The 17,702-nt window shown below is 40.2% G+C and overlaps 1 protein-coding gene across 6 annotated transcripts in view; it reads right to left on the reverse strand.

Moving 5' to 3' along the window:
* rasgrf2a (Ras protein-specific guanine nucleotide-releasing factor 2a) overlaps positions 1 to 9,723 on the reverse strand; it is a 31,053-nt gene extending 21,330 nt beyond the window's left edge. For 3 of the 6 annotated variants that reach the window (XM_020081620.2, XM_069513831.1, XM_069513829.1), the window contains exon 1: positions 8,945 to 9,719. In XM_020081620.2, the coding sequence (XP_019937179.1) occupies positions 8,945 to 9,223 (279 nt within the window). In that variant the 5' untranslated portion in view covers positions 9,224 to 9,719. Of the gene's footprint in view, positions 1 to 8,944 lie in introns of all 6 variants that reach the window. The other 3 variants (XM_069513830.1, XM_069513832.1, XM_020081619.2) reach the window with 2 other exon arrangements.
* Between the last annotated feature and the right edge of the window lie 7,979 nt (positions 9,724 to 17,702).

Genomic DNA, 17,702 nt, shown 5'->3' on the forward strand with positions numbered 1-17,702 from the left:
GTTGCATGTTGCAGCAGAATACCCCTCACCCTTGCCATCATGAAAACTCAAAAGGTTTTACTTTGTCCAGTTTGGAAGACCGTAAAAAAACATGCAACAATTTAGATGAAACACAGCAGTGAAAACATCTCTAGGATTATTTTATCTTCCATTTCTTCCAAAAATTCCTTTCACCTAAATCTAACACACTGGACCTTCAAGTGAACTGTAGTTAATCAGGCATTCGTCCTTTATATTGGTTGGTCTGCTTTTGTTACCTGGTTTTTGTCATCATAATAATTTCACCATTTTATCATCATCATCTTTTAGTTCTAGTTCTGTCCCTGACTCCCAAAGCAGCCCTCCACTTAACCAAAAGACATTCATTTAAAACGTGTCATAATGTTTGCTGTGGTTCTCTAAACTCACCTGCTGCAAATTATGCTGTTGCTAATCTAAGAGAAAGAAAATCTGAAGGTTGTTGACATATTCTTGATTTGAATAGTTTTAACTATTTTGTTTTGTCTTTTGTAACACGCATGGCTACATATGCTGTTTGTAATTGTTTTTAAATTGTATTTGATTTATGGACATCATCATTTGGTCCCAACCCCTACAAGCACTTGCATATATGTTTGGTTTGGTCTTGGAACCACGTTGAGAAGACTTACTTCAAGGAACAGCTTGGACAAAAATAAAACTGATTTGTTGTTTTATAGGCTTTACACATGTATTGCACTCAGAGAAAGATGGATTCATTCCAGTAGAGTACAAGGTGGGCTACAAATAGTACAGGTGCCAGCAGTGTGTAGTAGTGTGTGTGTGTGAAGTCTAGTTGTGTTGACTTGTTATTCAGACAGTGACTGCAGGCAAAAGGACCAGCAAGGATGCTATTCTTAGTCCAGTGCAGCAGCTTCCCAGTGCACGGTCACATGTTAGATACAAACTCACAAATACAAACGCAGACAGCATCACATTCTGTCAATAACAGATTCCTGCCTCAACCTTCACTCATTCTACCTTTGGTTTTATGTGTTAAATGCAACACAACTCATTCTCATATCTCTGCTGTCAGAGCAAAGCACCACAACATGTGCATATGTTAAGCCTTGTCTCCCTTTACTTCACAGCTCTGTTTTTCTACCAAGTGCAACTTGGAGAATGTGTCACAGGACATAAACCACTTCAACTAATCAACCCTCATCACCATGGAAACACATCAGTCAGGGGGTGCATGGGTGAGCAGCATAAAGCAACGGTGGGCAGAAAGAAGAGGAACCACTAAATCCCCACATTTGATCTGGCCCTTAAAAATAAACGCAACACCTGAGATTCATTTATTTTGCAGATGACTGTGTGTACAATGAAAGTAGCATTCGCTAATTACGAAATGATGAATGATGCTCTAGATGTTGAGGAATCCTCACAAATTACAGTTGTAGTTCATGTATCATTCCACAGGAACTCCCCTCAGGTTATAGATAAAGGGCTGACTAGCAGTACATTGTGGTGCCTACGCTCATGGACTTTCATTTCTAATTCAGGAACCAACTAAACATGTTACTCTGTCAGCGTTTGTATATTGTTCCACCTTCTGGTCTCCTTGATGCATCAAGTCCACATAAAAATCTTCTGCATAAGACATCAGCTGCCGCCTGAGTTCTCCTTTCACCAGCTGCCAGAAAACTTCCATCACACTACACAGTTTGTTTTAGCATCTTTAAGCTCATTGTTTCAGTTTATCTGAAAGAAAACCACTGCACATTACTGTGGCCCAGGGGTAGAGCGGTCCTCTAACCAGAAGGTTGGCGGTTTGATCCCTTTCTTCCCCATTCCACATGGTGTCCTTGGCCAAGATACTGAGCCCCATCTCAAAGGGGAAAGTGCTGCACATAGATGCACTGTATGAATGACTGTATGAATGTGTGTATGAACGGGTGAATGGCAACAACTGTTAGCGTGACTTGCTGGGGAACACAGTGGAGCATTCAGAAGACAGCTCGGGAAGAATCTGACTTGTATTCACAGCAGAGCAAAGCAAGAATCAATATTAGACTTTCATTGACTGAAACAGGACTTCAGTGCTCATGCTGCTCTCTGTCTGCTGGATGTATAAACAGGTATCTGTTTGCTAACACATTTTAAAATGTGATAACATGCCAATACGTTTGTTCACAACCTGTTCTGTGGCTCTCTGGAGTCTAAAGTCAATATCTGCTGGTTAAGATGTGACATTTACACAACTTGCAGACACATGAGAGGCTAAATGGAATTCATATTCAAATCTGTCATTAAATAAAAACTGAAAATATTACATTAACTGTGTTGCTGTGATGTTTCACCTTGCAGAAAGGTGTCTGAGAAGATTCTCAGAAAAAAAACTGCTTAATCAGGAGAACCTGGACCTGTGGATACTTGAAGATGTGCGGGCACCCAGGACTTTAACATCTGAGGGGTCATTGTCATGGTCATTGATGTCACGGCGTTGGTCCTCTGTATTTGTGCTTCTCGTTCTCATACAAACAGTGCTTTTTGTCACTATAACAGGGATTTTTACAAAAGCTTTCCAAGGTGCAGATTTACTAAAACTCTCGTTTCTGTAGATCCATCTGTACTGAGAATTTGGGAAATGATGGTGTCACAGTTTACTTTGTGGTGACGAAAATGATTTCTGTAACTATGAGCATAGACGTAAATACAAAATTGATGAGCTATTGTTGTGCTTTTGAGGTTACTACCTTTAGGAGAATAAGCTGACTGAGCATGCCCACAGCGCTCTTCTCTTGATGGATCGGGTCGGTTTGAAAAAAGCACAGCACTGTGGTGATGGTTGAAGATTTTCTCAGTTTCTCACATACTCCAGAGTGCTTCTTTTCTTGGCCACCTGCAGTGTCGCTGTTTGTCTAGGGTCCACGTAGGCACGTTATCAGCCTGCAGCAGGGTCTGAGCGAGTAATGAGGGTCAAAGAGTCTGTAGTAGTCTGTGTCTGCAGGTTTTCTGTATAGCTCAAAAGTTAGGCTCCTGTCTTCTTCAACTTGGAACAGTCCAAAAAAGCAAGCTTGTTATTTCTGACATCCTCTCATGGGGACTTGATGTTTCTATCCACCAAGTTGACGGGTTCTACAGCTTGCACATCCTGGGTTTTAGTTTTGATGAATTTATTTTTTGCAAGAAATATACAGTAAGTTAATTGTATTTAATATAGCACCTCTCTCAGTTCTTCACATAAACTAATACCAGCAAAAAAGTAGTACACACAATAAATATATGCAGTAAAAAAACATGGATTACAATTGTGGATTGTAGTGTTTGTAGCTTTCAACGACCTCTAAGCCCTGGTCAGACGGCCTCAGTGACCTACTTGGGCTGTATGGACGGAGCAGGTCAGCATTGTAAGCAGGAGTCTGAACACGCAGAGCTTAATATGTGAAAACAAATATCTCAAGATGAATTCTAAATGGGACAGGAACCCAGTGTAAGGATGATAAGATGTGTGTAACCTGAGAAGACCTGTGGGACCTGGACAGCAGCAGCGTTCTAGACCACTTGAAGACGATTTATCGAGGCAGGTGAAAAGCGAATTGCGGTCGTCTAAATAGGTTTGCGCAGATCAGAACAACAACTAAGCAGTGACTGTACTGGAAAAGTGAGATTAGCAGTGTCAGTGTTCTTCTACGCTGCACAAGAGAGTTACTGCTCACTGAAACAACCAGACAGTTACAGACTGGTGCAGAAAAACAATAATCTCAGGCCTGTTCTTTAATGAGATACATGAGCTCTAAGCCTAGTTCACCATGTTTCCAGGTCATGAGACAAAAATCTCCAGGGAAGTCTGCTGGAACTTCACATTTCAGCCAGTTTAGACTAATCCGATTGAGGGTACAAACATTGTGCTCACCAAGTGACACTGCCTGTCACAACAACACAGAAATGTCTGCGTAAGTAATGACATGTGATGTGCATTTCTATGACGTGTGTGTATGTGATTCACTGCCTCCCACAAGTGACCAGCCCACACGAACTAATAAGACATTAAACATTCCAGTCTAGTGGTAAAATGTACTTCTTACATCAAATATTACAACGCAAAAGAACACTGTGTCTTCTCTCATAGTGTGTAGCAAAATGTGTGACACTGATAAAAACCTGATGATTCTTTGGTTTTGTACGGTTTCTAAGTAGATTTATGATTTTTATTTGTTTTTGCAACAGGCAGTCAGATCAGATTAGATTTTTTTTTTTTTCGGAGCACCAGTCTACGTCTCTCTTCTAACCTCTCGCAGCATCTTTGCCTCACATCTCTCCCTCCACAGCCTCGATGAGATGAACCTGAGTCTGAAAACTTCTGGCATAGTAGTCTCCATTTTCAATCCATGTTTTGACCAGTTTGAAAACTACAAGCAAAGACCAATGACAGCCAAGAAATGTATATTTTCATCTAATCAGGTGTCATCTTAAACACCCTGCGTAAAACATCTGACCCAAACAAAAGTGAATTTAGCAACACAAAGAAACATTTAGTCTCACATAAAACTAAAAACAAAATGGAAGCAAATAAAGAACATGACAATTTAGATGAAGGCCTTGAAATGGCCCGTGAATGTATTTAAACACTTAAATATTTGACTGACATATAATTGATCCAAAAATCTGCCATATTTCAAAAAGAACATACTTGAAATTTAGATTCAATTTGAGTTACTTAAATGTAGATTTGGGAAAATGTAATTGGATATTGAGATCAACATACTGATCAGAGTCATGTTAATTAACAAGATTATCAGGACCAGACTCAGTCATGGATACAAGAGACTGAATAAAAACTGTTGCTACCATCAGTCGGACTTTAATGTAGCTCCATTAAAGCTCAGCCTTAGATGTAAGCCGCCCTCATTAGGTGGAGATCAAACAAGGACAGTTTGTGTCGTGCACCTTGTTACTCTGTTCAATGTGCTTCCTCTCAGCTGCAGAGTGACAGACCACAGCTTCTTCACACATCAAGACCCACGTTACTGATGAACAAACCAAGTCGCTGCCACTAATTATGATTGTTACCTCTGACAACAAAGTTATAATTTCAGTATCTTTGTTTGTCTGTGAGCAGGATTATTCAGAAACTACTGTACACATCTCCATGAATGTTAGTGATGGGGCGGACCTTTACATTTTTGGGGCAGTTTGGATAAAGAGGTGGATCCTGGAATTATTTTTCACTTTCTTCAACATTGCAAGTTATTACATTGGCTTTGGCTGACAAACGCCCAGCTCGTTTGAATTGTAGAGGCAGTTACTTTGTTTTCAACAACACTACTTTAAAAGTGTCACATGGAAGTGCAACAAAATTAGGCAAAATACGAATTTAAGTTTTTAAGTAACAAATGCAGATTTCTAAATGAACAGTTTCTGGAATAGTGTTTTGCTTTTCTTTATCGTGGCGTTGTTGCTGTAACTGAGTATCTTTGGGGTTTGGATTGTCCATCTGACGAAGAAGTGATGATGTCAACTCCAGCTCAAGAAAACTGTGTTGGCATTTTTCATTGCTGCCTGGCCTAATGAATAAATAAATCATTTATTTACAGCTTAGGTGATAAAGAATGTATCATGAGGGGCAGTATTTTTGTGAACCTCCCTTTCACTCTAGGAGGGTAACTTTCCAACATTATATGACATTTTACAGCATAATTAAATAAATAATTGAAATAGTCAGATTTAGCTATAATGAAAATACTCATTGCTGACATAGTGTCAGTCATCGTGTTCCCTCAATACAACAAAGAAAACTTAAGGTTGTGCTCTTTTTAGATAGAGCCTTAATGAATGTTTTTAGTGACACTGGTTTCATTACTATTTCATCTGTTTATGTTATGGACTTACTTTTTACAGCAGAATGTCACTTGACTCTAAAACAGCATCATTAATCTTTGTTCCTTGAAGCTGCAGTCATTTCTCGAAGCTGTTTTCTTTTGAAAACAGTTACTTTTATTGGCAAACTACATTTCCCTTGTTTTAAGACAGAAGGCACAAAACATATATTATAACGAAAAAGACTGGAAAGCACGGCCCTTGAATGTCACATAGTTAGATCTTACAATCCAAACTTTAGAGTCTGTCCTCTCTGCATGCAACACCTGTGTGTTTAACAGGATTCACTCAACACAACATGGTAGAGTGTTCTCTAGTAGATGACGAAACTCTACTTCATACGTTGTAAATGTACAATGAAATATCCACTTTGCATTAATGTTCATGTGAAAAGCTAACAGTTAGCTGCTTAGTATTAAAAGTACTTCAGAAATACTAAGGTTCATTTAGGTTTGAGGAGTTAAGGCTGCACTGTGAGTGTTTCCCTGCGGGAGTGAGGACCCAGGTGTTGCTCACAGGGAAAATGCAAAGGCAAAACACATACACCGACTCTGTTGATGGTACAGTTGTGAATGCTGCAGGGCAAAAGAAGGAAATCTACTCAGGCTGCATTCCTAATAGACTGTTTAGAAACTAAAATAACAGGTATAGAGAGATAATATTTGCAATTATCCCACATTTTCTGAAAACCTTGCCACAGCACATACCTGAAAATATGTGCCCACGCTTACTGTAGATGCATACAAGATGTATACTGCAGCAAGATCTGGAAATGGATCAACTGAATTCCTCTTTTTGCATAGTGCATTATCTATTGGCTTGATTGCAGTTATATACTATATGCATTGGGTTAACAAGAAAAATCACATCAGGATCATTATGCAACAGGTACAATAAACTGTCTATGCATGAATGTGGTGAGCTAACAGCAGAACGGGGCGAACTAACAAGAGATGGGTGGATTTTTCAGCTGGTTTCAAATAACAGTGAAAAATAGATGTAAATTATGTTATTAGCAGCACCAATAATAATAATAATTGAGTAGTGGTCAGATCTGGAACATGCAGTTTTGGAGTCAGAGCTACCTGTATTGTCCAATACATCCCTTCCTATTAGTTTTTTAAAATAAATTCCACATGGAAAATAAAAATATAAAAGCCCAGGGTGATAACACAGAGAAAGATGTTTACCTGTCTATGAACATGTGAAGTGTTTAAAAATATTAACCTGAGCTTCAAACTAGAACCACAGCAATCACCAGATCACCTCAGTAGATTCTGTAAGGGAAATGTAACATCATGCAGAATGTACTCATGTTCATTTCCCCTATGATTGATCATGACTGAATCTTAACAATGTAACCTTGATCATGCTGGATCCTGTGCAACTGAATGAACCTTGATCTGATTGCCTAAACTAAGGCATTGTTGCCCTGATGTCATCATTGGATCCTGACCTTTGGCTCAGAAACAACCTCAACCAGAGGGGGAGGAACGAACCAAATGTACAGTATAAAGAGAAAGAACAGCTTCCCATCGGCGTGCATATTACAAACTAACCCCTGTCTTGTGTACCAGGCTCTGAGCATTGAAGTGTGACAATACTGTAAGAGATTTTTGTCTCGTTCCTCGTTGTCAGAGTGGGATTGCAGAATTGCCACGACAATTCCCACCCCACTAAAGCACGTCTGCTCATTTTGCCGCTTCAACACAGCATGTGAAGTCTGGGTCAGGGTGTCACAGGCAGCATGTATCCAACAAGGCGTGACAGATTACCTGAGTAATGATGAGATTAGATTTGACTCATGTAATCCAGCTCCTATCTAAAAAAATGTTTTAAACAAACTGCATCTGAACAGAATCATGGAGTCATGTGTGGGAGGAAATGAGCTTTTTTTTCACTCAGAGAACACAAGCTTATTTTATAAGAATCTGCATTATGCCAGCTGCTGATGGGACGAGACACATCTTTATATCCTGCAGCAGCAAAAACACAAATATGGGTCATTTAAAATTAGCATTATGATGCTATAGCTTTTGCAGAACAACTATTTCCATCAGCACGAAATCCGTTCACAATGAAGTTGTCAATACTTCCAGGCTCTATATGTCGACCTCATTACATTCTCTCATCGCAACTAAGTTTTTACTATAAAACATGGAAGTTTATCATAGAAGGTGAAGTTTCTCAGCAAATTGAAACAAAGTCAGTAGCTGCAAATAAATAATGATTTTTGTTTCTTGTAAAAAGTTCAAATGTCTCCAAAACACAACATTCAGTTTGCTCTGTTAAAAAAGTCACTGATTTGGATTAAATTATTATGTTAGCTGTCTGTTCATTTTCTTTCAATCGACTACTCAATAGGTTGTTTTAGTTCTACATGAGTTTACGTCACATTTAGGTTGAGGGGAGGATAGAAAGGACAAAACCATGCAGGAGGATGAAAGGTGAAGACTGAGACGCTGCTCAAAGCTGAACATGTATTGGTAATAATTTTGATAATCTTTCAAGATGAATATCATCTAATTCTCTTCATCTTCTGTGACAATCAACTGAATATTTCAGCATTTTAAATATGTCTTCATCTGAAGTTGTTATGGCATGTTTCACTAGTTTGTGTCATTTAAGAGACTTGAAGATGAATTAAAAAATAACCTGCAGACCAATGAAATAATCATCAGTTGCATGAGGTAATTTTGTCACACACACACAGAACATAAATACTGAAATATCAAATAGTAGCGTGTACTTTTTACTGCATTTTTGTTGTTTTTTTTGTTTTAAGAAAAAAGTAACATACTAGTTTTTTGCAAATAAAAAATTTACAATTCAAACTTATGCTGTATATAAATCTTCTTTGAGACCTTAGCTAAGACTCGTTATTATCCCAACTTATTTTTGAAGCCAATGAATTGGTACCAACCTGTGAATACATATACGTGTGTGGTCTGTTTATGTGAAGACATTGTACAAACGTGTGTTTACTTTAGTACATTTTGCACATACTAACTTCTTCAGTACTTATTATACTTGAGCGGGGTTGCAGGACTTGTACTTGTACTATATACTGCCAGTACTTGAACTTGTGTGAGGAGGGACGCACCTGCTGTTTCTCCATGGGCTCTTTGCTGATGGCGGAGACCTTGGGCGCCGGTGCGCGCTCGCACGTGCATCCCTCCAGCAGGTAAATACCGGAGGGCCTCGCGCTCTGCTCGTTCTCAAAGTAGAAGAGCACGTTCTGATAAAGGGCGAAGTACTTCTCGGTCCAGCGGCTGTTCTCCGTGGTCTTCTTGCTCAGGAAGCCGCGCCTGGTGCCATCTTTACGCGCAACCACCGACAGATACAGAGCGTGGCCCTCATTGTACCGCACGCTCTTCTGCATTTTATGTTGCCCCGGGGTTGTGTCTTTTGCTCGGTGCCAACTTCAGTCACATCGCATCACGTCCCCAGATCTGCTCTCACTGGCCGTCTCTTCAGCGGAGGGATACCAAAGAGAAAGCGCTTTGCGGGGAGAGGTAATCCAGGCTTACCATGGTAGAAAAAGTTGGAGTGTCACATCCCCACTCACCACATTTGGGGCTTTTGCTGTCCCACCGAGCGCAGCCGCCGGGAAACCACCGCACTTCGCCTCCGTTGCGGGCTGCAAACTTTGATGCGGAGTTGGCTCGAGACGACGAGTGTTTCTGCAAAGTAACATAAAATAAAAGACGAAGAGGAGAAAGCGTCTCCGAGCGACGGCACCGCGGCACCAAAATAGACGGAGGGAACAGACGGTGAAAACAGAATCGCGGCGGAGATCAGCGCTAATCGGCTTTGACACCGACTTAAAGAGACAGGTCGCTGCAGACCCGCCGCGCGCAGTGCCGTCGGTCCGCCCGTTGCGCCGCGCTGCGCCACGCGGGAGCGCACGAGCCCAGAAACGCCCCCCTGAGCGTGCAGGTGCACAGGAAGGGGCCAAAACCTGTGATGGGGGGGGGGGGTTCCTAAACCTGCCTGTTTGTTTGGCCTGTGTCAAAGGGATAGTTCACCGAAACATAAAAATCCACTCATTATCTACTCTCCACTATGCAGATGGAGGGGTGGGTGAAGTGTTTGACTCCACAAAACACTTTTGGAGTCTCAAATTCTACACAACTTAAGTGCTTCAGAGACAAAAAATGCCTCCATACTGCTCGTGTGATGTCATCCGAGTGTCCGGAAGCCCCAACATTTATATTGGACTTGAAACAGCATCATTTACACTGTGTTTAAGTCTAAAGGTCCTCTGATAGCATCATCGGAGGTGCGTTCAAATTCTCACCGACACGACGGGAAACCGCACACACTCTCGCCCCAAGGCATGCGCGGGTTGCGTGTCGCATAGCCACAACTTTTGCACTGTAGTATAAGTAATGGGGATAAAATCTTCATTCCGTGCCAAAATGTGAGTGTGTGAGGCCTCAGCAGTCTGGGTTAGACAAATAAAGTGAATGTCTTTAAGTGCAACATATCCTGTTGGCTTTCTGTCCCATGGCTAGCAAACAAACGTTCTCTGTCAAAACAAAATACTTTCCAGTTAAGAACTGCAGTATTTTACATGTTTGAATGTTACATATTGACTGAAACTACTCTAAAACAGAAGTTTGCAGCCGAAGTAAGGCAGACCTTTTCTGATCTTCTTTATTCATTTATCATTGTAACTGGATAAAGTTGAGCAGGGGGTTGCATGTTTATGTTCAGAAAGTGCTCCTTGTGATAGTCACTCAGCCGATCCATACGTTTTGAGGATCTAAATCACTCAAGAAAGGAACAGATTATCTGGCCAAATGATCCTGTAATGTGAAGGGTTTACGGACATAATCTTAATGTTACAGACGGTAACCGATGGTAACCGATGGTGTGGTATGAAAGGAACAGCGATTGGACGCGTAAGCAGAAATCCGCATTAGACAGTAAGAGCAAGCTGACCGGGAAGTGCCTAAAAACAGATGTTGGGTTTTTGTGTTTAGGATTTAAACATTTTAATAAGACCTGTGACTCCTGCACCATGTAGACAGAGTAAAGGAGGACAAACCGTGTGAGTGCTTGTTCTTTTCTTTTATCATGTTTTTCAGTGCACAACATCCCAAGAACAATTGCATTCAGCTGCCTATGTTTGTGAGATATGTTCCACATGCAGACAGACAGACATTTGTGGAATTTGAATAAGTAGAAGTCACATTTGTTCACGCAAGTTTCTGTGAGTTTCCAAGTGTCTAGAATGGCTTCTTAGAAAGTGTGTGTATGAACGCCTAGTGTGTGGTCGTGTGTCTCGGCTGGATCATCTAGTGTGTGCGTACGATTAAGGGATTGAAAATCATTTACATCTGTCGTTATGCCTGTAATCTCCTACCTTTCAGTTTAGGCAAAAGCAGAATTTATGTCCCATCAAATGTATTAACTTAATCTTCCAGAATACTGGCGTTATTTATAAAAAGTTTCTGAGACCTGTGTTTTTGAGTCTTTTTCACACTTTCAACATACACACCCACTCACACACACTCTTAAGAGGTGGACAAAAGCAGAAGTGTCTAGTTCTGTAAATTGGTGATATGCTTCAGAAGATATGGGTGTTTGTTCTGAAACTCTCATTTGGCCTGAAAGCACAAACAGATGTTGCAGAGCTTTAGTAGACTGTGTGTGTGTGTGTGTGTGTGTGTGTGTGTGTGTGTGTGTGTGTGTGTGTGTGTGTGTGTGTGTGTGTGTGCGTGCATGTGTGTGTGTTGTGTTAAGCTGCCACAGACTTTGCCTTTCACTTCTGTACAAAATGCAATTGTTGATTGATGGTTGTGGAGTGGGGAGGGAGGAGTAGTAAATCTTGAGAGTTTTCCTGTGACCTCCACCTCTCCCTGCACCTCTCCCTGCACCTCTCCCTGCACCTCTCCCTCCACCCTACAGTCATGGGGTCAGGTGGAGGTCTGGATGTGGTCGCAGTCAGAAACATGCTTTAATAGCTTCCCTCTCACATCCACACCGATGAACTGCATCAAAAGACACAATGTAACACGCAGACGGTGCCAGTCTAATCTGTTAGGCGGCTTAGTATCAGTTTACTGTGATGAAGTCTAACCCTGCTCTACTTTGCAGTGACCTGTTGAGATTTGATTTTATATAGTGTGATGACACACAATATGTAAACACACACACACACACACACACACACACACACGTACACACACAAAAAGCACATCGTTCAAGCCAGAGTGCATCTTTCCCTCTGCAGCAGATTCGCCACCACCCACATCAGCACGGCTGATGGAGAATAATCAAACCCACGCTGGTGCAGATCTGTGCCCACTGGGAAGATAAAACACGACTGCCTGGTAGGGAACTAGGTGTTAACTCCTGTCCCACCTTGATCCGAAAAACTCTTCTGCACAGAAACATGTACAAACAAATGTTCAGATGCACATCACATGCTAAGAGAAAGCGCTGGCACTACGAAAACTACAGATATTGTCTGACCCGGGAAAAAGTCTTTCAAAATGCAATTTCGAATGAGAATATGATTTTCGTGAGTGATTCATGTTTTTCTTCAGTATTCTATTACTTGTTAATGTGAATGGTATTAGTAAAAAAGTAGTGGACATTTTGTAGAGGTGACATTTTTACAAGATAATGATGAAAAGTCAGAGGATTACCAAATTCCATAGAACTCTTACATGAATGTGCCATCAATCAAGCAGGTATTGAGATATTTTACAGGATAAATGAATGAAATCTTCATTACATTTATACCATATGGCTAAATGCTTGTGTGGTAACTGAAACTGAATATTTAGCTACCAATTCCCCCAATGTCTTTCTGTCTGTCTCTGGAACGCATATGTTACAAACTGTTCATCTTATTGACCTGTGTGTATTCTTAAAGAACCAAGGAAGCACAGTATTGAATTTAGTGCAATATGAACATGCAATAGATTCAATATGAATGAACAGACGACTGTGGACTGAGTTGAACATATCTTCTTTTACATCCTCTGATAAACTACAGCAACCACCGCCAGATCATTTTCATACTGTAATTATTTTTAATTCACGATATTATTTCAAACACAGACATTAACAAGAATCCCAGGTGCTGATCTCCATCATGGCAGAAACATTCATTGAATTACTCCCCGCAATTTTTCTACGAATTAAAAGCATAACCTTCGTGTTGTTGCAGGAATGCTTTATATTGAGCTGCAGAGCTTTTATTTTGAAAAGTTGTGGTCTTGTGTCTGAAGATTGATGGTTAACAGAACTCTGACAAAGCCGACATGCAAAGTATGAAAAAATAACACCAGTTCAGTTAATCATTCAAACTTAAACTCAAAACTCACACATGTGATCAGTAATTCAAGCCATTTTAGGGGGATTTTATAAAAACATGGACTATAAAATCATTTCAGATTAACTAGGCAAAATTTTTTTTCAAACCTTGGTCTCCTGGATTCAAATTCTTGACTCATTTATCCACCACAACCTGCTTCCTACATTGACTTTTCACTCTTCATAATACCTCGCCTGACTTCATAAAGCAATCCTGCTAGAAGCCTGACTGATGTTTAAGACACCACTCAACTAACACTCATCAACAACAATAATTTGCATTGTTCTGCACAAGCCTGTCTGGTGAAGGAACGAGGGAGGGAATGGGTGTTCACAATAAGCTGCAAGTTTATGTTTACATATTAAATTACAATACCACAAAAGTACGAGTGCTTCAAATTAGGAGAAAAGGAAGTGAACAGCAGAAACCAGTGTTGTATACTGCAGCTCACAACGAATATCCACCCATGGGAAAGCAAAATCCAAGAGATCTCATAGATGTTTCTTTTATATCACCTAGACAAACATGATACATTTTAATACTCAGGTGAAACTACATAAACTAAATAATCTTAAATAAGTCTAATTAAAGTCTACCTCAAAGAACACTCAGCCGTGACTCCTTCAGTATCTCAGGATTCTTCTCTAATATTCTAAGTGACCACATTTACACTGCATTATTCTCCACTGTCTATCTAAAGCTTGTTGTTAGAAGTTACTGTGAAGACCAAAAATGCCACTGATATATCCGTTGCTAGTAAAATATGTAGTCAGACCAAAATACGGGTGAGGGACTTGAGGGGTTTCATTCAGGAGACAGAGGGTAGCCTGCAGTCACAAACCTGCAAATCATGTGTTTACTTAAATTAACCATTATCCTCCTCTTAACTTAACCAGAAACACTGGCAAACAAACATTGGCATTACATTTAAATGTAAATATATGTAATATGGGGTTTTGTAGGTAAACAGGCTACTATGAAGTCTTGGTGATCCAACCCATTAACTACTGGCCTAGATTAACCTCATCCTGTCACATCTTATCAGCACCAAAGCATTAAAGGCCACACCAGACCCCAGAGTCTACAGGCAAACGGTGGCAATGCTGACAAATGAAAAAGTCTCATTGCAGCTTAATATCCAGAGTGGAGCTACATGGGGAGGAGGAGCCCAGAGAGAGACAATCCCTCTGAGGTTAAAGGAGAGGGCAAGGACACACACACACGTTGCATCACAGCCGGGCATCAGTCTCATGCTGCTCAGTTTCAACATCCTGGGGCTCAGATGGAGAATCTCGACACTAACAACAGCACAATCATTCCACCAGCTGTCATAAAACTGTACCATGCACTGCAGTGGCTTCATTGCAGAGGTGCAGGATTATTGGAAACAGAACTTTTTACCTTAACTCCATACATTGTAGAGGGAACTTGAACATGAGATAAACACATCTGATGCATTATAATCTGTATAGATCAGCTAAACACCATCAACAGCAACAACCTTTACTTTTGAAACGGTATTATTTACTTTACTGTCCTCCCTCTGACTGTGATAATAAATCCTAGGTTATTATGCTGCTATTAATTGCTTAGTTGATGCATCATTTCATTTACTAACGTTTTGGTTAATAACTTTTGTACTGCCAGTTTGTGTTTGTGCTTTACCAGCAAAAGGGACGGCTGTAGTTTGACCCTTTCTTTTTCTCTTCCCTATTCCACATGCTTGGGCAAGATTCTGAACCCCAAATTGCCCCTGTGCTGTTCTCACATAGTGTGTCTGTGTGTGTGTGTCAATGGATGAGTGGTGTGAGTGGTCATCAAGACTATAAAAGTGCTATATAAATACAGATTTACCATTTACAAGTCAAATGTTTGCTTTTTTACCACTTAAACTGATCTGTAAGGATGTAAATGATCTATTACCCATAAATAAACAAACTATTCCAATCATTAGTTACAGCCTATAGACCCTTAGCTACACTGCTTCAATATAAAGTAGCAATATTGCATTTGTGAAGCAAATTTCAATTTAGGACGTTACTTTCTTCACATTCAGGTTGGAACAGTGTGATCATGAATAAACACGAGTGCGTGGTGGGTGGTCCTGGGTGGAGACATAAGGCTCTTTAATAACAGCACTCTCATCTGTAGATATAGCCAGCACAGGATTATAGAGGATTACTATTACCGTGCCACACATAAATCACCAAACACTGATCATGATCTACCCTTCTCTACACTATGAAAACTTTATATAAGGCGGTTTCTCTGGTATTGTGCACATTTAAGATCCTTACATTTTCATTTGGCAATCTGTTGCAACACAGTACATCCAGACAATCTGTAAGAAATGCACAGCTGCTTCTGCATCTGTTCCATGGGATGTTGAACTGATTTGCTTAGTTGTGCTGTTTGGAAGAGCACCGATGTGGAACCAAGCAAATGTGAGAGGAGACCCTCAACTCCTCCACATCACTGCAGTGCTTCAGTGTAATGGTCTGTAAATATAGTTGTGGTTATTTATATGGACTGTTCTAGTGCCACATAATAGAAATATACTGCTGAGGCCATATCCACATTTAAACATATTTAGGTTTGTCACTACAGTTGTCATTAAAGTGGCTACAATCAGTATTTTGATATTAACAACAGATCACCTGACAACTTGTAGTTGAAGGGGGTTACTTATTGTGATAAAGCCACAGAGAATTACCACATCAGCTTTGCAGTGCATTTTAGAGAGACTTTCCTGAAATTGCCTTGATTAAATGGACCTGAGGAGGTGGTGGAGACCAAAGCTAGAGCTAAAAAAGAGGGAAGACTTCAGTTTAATTCAACCCATCAACACAAATATGACTCTAAATCCATTTTAATGTCGCTCTGTAAGTGTGGAAATGAAGTGGAAGAGCTAAATGCCAAGTGGTGTAACTATGTGAGAAGACACGTCAGTAAATAATCTTCAGTCTGTCCAGTTTGTCAGCAGTGTCAAAAATAGGCAGTGAGGGTTTTATGTTATGAGAAAACTCGAAGCAGAATGTCCGTTTGCGTTTTGCAATTCAGTGCACTGTATGGTGGTTATGTATAAAACAATTCTCTCCAACTAACAAACTCAAAAATGTGTTCTTTCCCTAAGAGGGCAGTTCAGCAGGGGCCTGGTTAGTCATTATGGCTAAACACACAGTCCTGTGGGTGTCTCCTGTTTCCAGAGAGTACTTCACTGTGGTGATTTCCATCAGAACAGGACACAGCTTTAATGCTTGGACAGAGCTTTAATACGACAATTACACAACTGTCATATTAAAGCTCTGTCACACTGGTTGTTAGAATGAAAATAATATTAACATTTATATGTGTATGTAATGTTATAAATGACTACATCCAGGGGCGTTGCAACAGGGGATGCAAAGTGAGAAACTGCCTGGGTCCCACAGCTGTGATAATCTTAGTCCACAACTTTGTGGGAACCCCCAAAAATCCTATGACATACTTAGTTTAGCATATTAGCAAGCTAGCATTTACTAATGACCACTAAACACACAGTTTTGCTTAGACTTAGTGTCTGGTCATAAAACATATAGATATTGGACAAAGACTAATTGACATTGAGGGATCACTAAAATTGTTTTAATTTGTCCATAGTGTCCTTTATCAAATTTCATGACGATCCATCCAGTGAGCTAGCTGCTGAGAAATTAGTGTGACCAAAGTGTATTTAGATTCACTTTTTTATTTTATTTAACCTATTTTACCATGATTCCAAAACTGGGATAACCTGGAATACTACACTGAAAGAACAAGTGGTTACATACATATCAGGTTAGATTTTTCCCCGAGTAAAACTACAGTATCAGGCCCCTCCTTGGTTTTTCTTGTGTTTTTTAATGCAGTACTTCTCCAATCTTAATGGTTTTGTATGGGCTTTTAAGAAAGCACCTTCCTTCAGACAAGGCGATCAAGTATGATGACACATATTGTCAGATGCTGACATCTTGTGGTGGAGTAAAGACCTGCGTTGTGAAATCACAGGTGTTTCTATGGCTACAGCAAAGTGGTGGAAGCACTGTGTTGTTAACAGCTGGGTTAGTGATGGGCTGGGCAGAGGATAAGCCTGCAGTTTAATAAGGACTCTTTGGAATAGTGTCGATATATTGACATAGGTTCATATTTGTTAGGCTCAGAGCAACAAACTGGAATCAGTCTTGCCTTTTCTTCTCTTCTTATTTTGTCCCTGGTTCCTGTATTTTGACTTTCCATACATGTAGTCACATTCACAATAAATCAGTCTGTTAAATCAGTCCGTCAAACAGCTGTCTCATTCTCATACGTTACAATATAAGATATATCTTGTGCATGCAAAGAATATGCACAGACTCTTGTCCTCACACAGGTGCGTGCACACTCCCACACAGACAACAAAGAACAGTTCCTCTAGCACAATTACAACGAGCGCCGTCATTCGGCCTCCTCGATGGTTGTCATGGAGATGTCATTGATAAGGTGGACAAAACAATTTTCTGCACATAACTAA

The sequence above is a fragment of the Paralichthys olivaceus genome, chromosome 18 (genome assembly GCF_024713975.1).
Source record: "Paralichthys olivaceus isolate ysfri-2021 chromosome 18, ASM2471397v2, whole genome shotgun sequence".
NCBI classification, from domain to species: Eukaryota; Metazoa; Chordata; class Actinopteri; order Pleuronectiformes; family Paralichthyidae; genus Paralichthys; species Paralichthys olivaceus.